The sequence below is a fragment of the Juglans microcarpa x Juglans regia genome, chromosome 1D (genome assembly GCF_004785595.1).
Source record: "Juglans microcarpa x Juglans regia isolate MS1-56 chromosome 1D, Jm3101_v1.0, whole genome shotgun sequence".
Classification (NCBI taxonomy): domain Eukaryota; kingdom Viridiplantae; phylum Streptophyta; class Magnoliopsida; order Fagales; family Juglandaceae; genus Juglans; species Juglans microcarpa x Juglans regia.
In genome coordinates, this window is record NC_054594.1 from 41,870,855 (window position 1) to 41,876,854 (window position 6,000).

A 6,000-nucleotide genomic window follows, 5' to 3' on the forward strand; every position below is an offset into this window, starting at 1 on the left:
ATTTTTTTTTTCTCTTCTCTTTTCACATTTTTTTAACATATTTAAATATATTTTAAAAAAATGCATCAATAAATTTAAAATCACTTCCTTATCATTAAGTAAAAAAAAAAAAAAAAAAAATTTACAGCAATCAAATGGAGGTGTCAAAAGGAGTGGGCATAGTAGTGTTTTCTTTTATATTTTTGGCAAATGATGATGATGATATATATATATATATATATATATATATAATTTTTTTACATGAATTCCCATTTTCGTTCACTCTAGTTAACATGAAAAAATGGTCCTTGATGTGAAAAATTATTTTCTTAAATTAGCTTAATTATATATAAAATATTTACCATATTTTATATTAGAAATTTAAAAAATAGTCGCACTTTAAGTTGGTGGGACCTCTAACCAATCACATGTTTTTCTTTTTAAAAAAAAAATCATTTTTCAATCTTATAAATGGATGATAATTAAAGATTTACAAATATAATTTATCTTCAAGACATAATGTTAATTAGAAAATTACTTAAAATAAGATTAGATATGAGTAAAAATAATAAATTCTACCGTAAGGGTAAAATAATTAGCTTAAAAAGCAAATTATTGGGAATTTAAACTCCTTTTATATCTTCTATCACCTGGGAAAGTACTGGAATAGTGATGCGATGAATCTTCTCTGTCATCGTCGCGTGCAAAGAGATGATGAAGGAAGAAGAGTAGGCCCGTTCTCTGCAAGCGACGCAAGCTAGCTAATTGCCTTACTCCATCCATTTCCTTTTCCCAACTTCATGGATAATATCGCTTCTAATTCCTACGTAAGACAATTATCTGAGCGATCATCTCATTGCATTTCAAAGGGTTTTAAAAGGCAAAGATAATGCTCACAAAAATAGAATTCTAGCTGCTAAGGTACTGAAGTATTCTGATCCTGACGAGTTAAGGTTTCTTTCTTTTTTCCTTTTTATTCTTTGTCCTGATCATTCCTATTTTATTTCAGACTTGATATTTATTACAATGGAGGACATCATGTACAGATTATTGACCAAAAAACAAACTAACAAATAAATAAATAAAGGAATGTTCAAGCTCATCCTATAATATTTACATCATGTCATCAACGGTAAAGAATAGGCTTATAAGTCAATCTTTTCTGTTAAACAATAAAGTTTCTACGTACATTGACTATGTAGTAAAAACTGGTGGTAGCAACATCGATCTCCTTCCCTTCACTGGAGTTTTTGTGTCTGGAAAATGAACCCCATTGTCAGTTTCCAGACCCTCCACTGAACCAGCTTGTGTTACTTTCACAGGGTAAGTTACCAGGTGCACACCTTCCATATCTACCACTTCTTCACCACTGTAAATGTTCCACATTTTGTCTCCTATAGAGCGCATCTTCCCCACGCATTCTAAACTCTGAGGCTCTCGGAACGACTCCTCAGCACGTCCAGTATGCTCGAACCACAGTGACATACGATATGCATGAATATCGCCACGATTCATTTTGTCCAATTCGCTTTGTTTGGATTGATGGCATCCTATTGCAATTTCAGTGTCGCGTTGCCCGTCCATGGAGCGCTGGTTTATATTTGCAGAGCCTATCAAAATGTATAGGTCGTCCACTGAAACATAAGTATAGCAAACATGGTGAGAAAGAGATCAAAGAGGAAATTAGGGAGGAAAAAAAAAAAAAAAAAAAAACCCAAACAAAGCCCCAAATTAAGCTTATGAACATGATTTGGCCATCGGCGGAAGACTCCTGCTTGAATAAGAAGAAAAGAAAGAAGGAAAGGAACACCAAGTACAATAAATTATGTATAAGATAATTACCATACCTATCATGAGCTTCGAGTGTACGTAAACCATGAATCTCCTATGCTTTTGAGCATTCCAATATTGTGTTGCCGGATGAGGAGAATGTGGAGGATCAAACTCATCTCCTTCACTCACATCTTCCCTATTTGCAAGGCAGAAGAAATTCAAGTAGTCTCTCGGGTGCCCCGGCTCGCCACTTTCTTGTATTGCTTCTCCTATCAACTTGTACATCATTGACATCGTTTCTCTAGTCCAATGCAGTATATCTTGAACTACATCACTCTCAGGCACTCCTTCTGGCCACATTGGTATTACTATATAAACTGCAAACCTCTCCTTTGCTTTGATTTTATTGACAACCTTGAGTGCAATCTCAATTGGGATCAAATTTCTGCAGCCACTATGTTTGTCTTTCTCCCACAAATGGCACCCTCCAATGAAATATTGGTTCTCAATATATATAAACCGCTCGGCACGCCTTATTGCTTCTACATAAGCTTCATGGATGCTTTGCTCTACCGTTAAGTTCTTTAACATTTGGGTAACTGACAAACGGTCAATTGATCGAAATACTTGAACTTTCCAATTCCTTTCAGATGAAATGCTTGAATTACTCTGACGATTGAGATTTGATAAAGTACTTGTGGGGACTAGTAAAGAAGGATCGCATTGCTTAGACCATCGTTGCTCGAAATTGGTTAATACATCCCAAGCTGCTTCTCCGGTAATACAAGCATGAGCATCATGCCATGGCTCCCTTGGCCCCCCTTTGTTTAAGCAAGCTCCTGCAATACTTGTCTGATAAAAATCATCAGAATGCGATTCTGTGTTGAGCGTGTGAAACAAGGAGTGCTGTTCTGTATCGTAGCGACCATCACAGAGATCTAATCCCCCAACGAAACTCATAATGTCTCTATGGCCTGGATTAATCTGTGAGCGAGTGTCTACGGTTATGATCTTCTGATGGTGAGAGAACAGTGGGGCAGACTTGGGGTGTAATCTTGGGCACAATCTGCATACCACTTTGGTGTGTACGAAGTAGGCCAAGGCATCTTCATCGTGTGTTCTCATTAGTCCTACATTCCTGATAACTGGTAGCGATGTTTCATCATCCCAAATCATAATCCTTACTGCTACACCTTCGTCTGCTTTCTTCTTCAACAATTCACCAAGCTTTACTCCTTTTGCATGTAGAATATCTGTTTGAGAATCTCGGACCTGCTTAAAAGCATGTTAGGCTCCTTAAAGAAAATGAGTAAAAAGTAGCTAGATGCAATAATTATTACAATAATTACGTACCAGCACCATCTTAGGATTGAAAGACCAGCCTGCAATGTAAATCAAGTATTGTGCACCCTCAATGGCTTTGTATACATCCTCCCATAATCTTCTTGGAGGCCCGCGAGGAAAGGAAGGAGGATGGAAAGTAGAGAGATGATGAGCGTCTTGATAAAGCGTGACATGACAGTTGGATCGTTGCGGAAACGTCGCATTCCTCAGCCCCTTAAATTCTCCATGACTAAGTATCTTCCTCCAGCTTGGTTCGAATTCTGCCGGTTTAAACCAGAACATGAATCGTAGTTTCAGTTCCGGATTCGGTTTTCCATTTTCCATGATGAGAGGAAAGAACCCGTTAATGAAGCTTGTTTCCTTTAGAATCTGATGGGCCTGGATGTTGATCTTCCCCAAGATGGAGCATGATGTTTTCATTGTAATGGTAATAGTTGAATCGCATGGATGCGCACAGAGAATCCGAAAGGTCTCGTTCCAAACACGGTCACGTTCATGGATGGTCTGCGCTACCTTCCTGTCGTCTATCTCTATGGTTACAAAGGCAGCCTTTCCACTTGGAAATATACACTGCAAAAGAAATGGTATAGACCGGCATGATTATACGTATATGAACCTTTTATCGATCTCAGTACTATATATATTTATTTCTTGTTTGTACTTACATTGAAAGGAGATAGAGGTGTGTAAGGTGTCGCATGGAAGATGGTAGCTTCGAGTGTTCCATGGAGGATTATTTGCTTGCTCTCCATTAATGCTAGCTCTATGTTTTAAAACGATGTTGCTGATCTTGAGAGAGAGAGAGAGAGAGAGAGAGAGATGTAATTTGAATTTGTTTTGATCTAGCTACAAGGCGAGGCCAGGGATGACTCATGTCACTGCTCACTTATATAAAGGGAGATAATTTCATGAATGGTACTGCAACAGAAGAATCGAAGCAATAAAAAACTTGGAATGCAAATGAATCATGCGTTGGCGGTTGGAAAAACTTGTGAAATTTTCCATGTCCATTCTTAGAGACCATATACTTCTTCAAAGTTTTTTCTTCAAGTAGAAGTTTCTCTAACTCAAATCACACTTCTTCTTCCCAGCAACGATTTTAATATTTAACAACGCGAAGACAACCAAACAACACTTGCGCGCATGTATACCTATTCACACTTTGACCATTGCTCTTTTTTTGTAACGTACGTAGTTGTTCTTCGATCCGGATCATCATCATCAGTTCATCATATATATATATATATAGCTGACTTCTTCACCGATCGATTAAATTAGATGGGTCTGACTCGATCATGACATTATCAAATTATATATTTAAACTGGCGATTAAGAACAAGTACTAAAGCGTGTTTAAGGAAACAGTCATGAAAACTAGAAGTTTGAATAGTTGATCATGATGATGATGATGATCTAGACATATTCCTGATGTGTTATTAGTTAGCTACGTACGCCAACTTTTAGACTAATTTCCTGGGCCTCTTCAAAAATCATATTCCTTATCCTTAATTTTGTCCATGCATAGGTATGCTGTTTCTGCTAACGTGGGGGATTTTATGTTGGTTTTTCCAAGCTAGTGATCTTTAGTCAGGTCTAGAAGCTAAAATCATGTAGCTTTCTGAGTAAGTCTCACGTTGACAACTTTGGCATGTCATTGTGATCATGAAAATCCAAATCAATATATATATGTAGCCATGTTGATGCCGTCTACATATATATTTTCATTCATCCGGATCATATATACACACACACTACGTACGTATGTACCATATCTATTGGGACCCATATTAAGTACGTTTAATTTCTTGTTGAACGTACATGCCTCCCAACAAGAAGATGATCATATGATCAGTACTTTAATTAATTACTAGATGGAAAAAAAAAAAAAAAAAGTGTTGAACCTTCGTGGAAGGAAGGACTCGAATTATTTGGAAACTTTGGTACAGTCATGTGTTTTAGCGGCAAATTAATATGACATCATCTTCAATTTTGTGACTTTGTGATAGCTTGGAATCACACGCTTCGGAGGAAAAACTAATTTGTACTTTGGGGATGGGATCGTTCGGGAGTAAAATACCGATCGAGTTAGAAAGAACAGTGAATGAATGATTCCACACCCATTTTGGATATTCTTTTTTTTGGCATCAGGCGTTTGAAAACAAAATATTGACTAATCGTAAGAGTGCACGGACTTCTAACGAGGAGTTTCTCGTAAGAGTACTTCAAATTAATAACTTGGTACGGTGAGATTTATGTGAACGTTACCCATTTTGGATAGAGAAATGAAAACTGTAGCAGTGAGTATTAAATATTACATAATTATTTTTAAAAAAATAAATAAATACGAGATTCACGTAAAAAAAATTAATTTATTAATAGTGGACCTTACTTTTTTTTAAAGCAATTGTACAGTACTTGCGTACTCTATGATTGTACGTAGCATTACTCGAGAAATTATAATTACAGTCGTGAGTGTGCAAGCGTTGTGCAACCACATTAAAAAAAATGAATAAATATATGATCCACATGAAAATAAATTAATTTTTTAATAGTAGACTTTATTCTTTTTTAAAGTGACTGCACGGTACTTGCACACTTCACGACTGTACGTAACATTACTCATATATATATATATATATATTTAAAGGATTTTCCATTTTATATTAAAGTTTAAAGATGCATGCCATGTCAAAGGAATTGAATTCGAACTATTCAATAATATTTAGAGTATATTCGTTGAGAAAAAACCCATGAGGAAAGAGACAACTCATCGCTTCCTAATCTGGGGTGTGACTGTTCACCGCCAGCACAGACCTCGTCGCAGGGCTTAGGCAGTCTCGCCGTGGGCTTTCCAGCTCCATTGTGACTTGTTTCACCTCCTTTAGGGTCGATCGTGCTTCAACC

At 36.7% G+C, this 6,000-nt stretch overlaps 1 protein-coding gene across 1 annotated transcript; it reads right to left on the bottom strand.

The window, feature by feature from the left end:
- Positions 1-819: 819 nt before the first annotated feature.
- Positions 820-3,993, bottom strand: LOC121258264 (phospholipase D alpha 4). Its single transcript, XM_041159725.1, has 4 exons — positions 3,762-3,993; positions 3,106-3,666; positions 1,827-3,024; positions 820-1,613 (listed from the first exon to the last, which is right to left on the bottom strand). The coding sequence occupies exons 1-4, from the start codon at positions 3,846-3,848 to the stop codon at positions 1,174-1,176; spliced, it is 2,286 nt and encodes a 761-aa protein (XP_041015659.1). The 5' UTR covers positions 3,849-3,993; the 3' UTR covers positions 820-1,173.
- Between the last annotated feature and the right edge of the window lie 2,007 nt (positions 3,994-6,000).

Bases quoted from the DNA above. Each gene is read 5' to 3' on its own strand.
- LOC121258264 (XM_041159725.1), bottom strand. From the start codon at position 3,848: ATGGAGAGCAAGCAAATAATCCTCCATGGAACACTCGAAGCTACCATC. The intron at 3,667-3,761 runs GTAAGTACAAAC...TTTCTTTTGCAG, and splicing joins CACCTCTATCTCCTTTCAAT to TGTATATTTCCAAGTGGAAA. The intron at 3,025-3,105 runs GTACGTAATTAT...GCTTTTAAGCAG, and splicing joins TCAATCCTAAGATGGTGCTG to GTCCGAGATTCTCAAACAGA.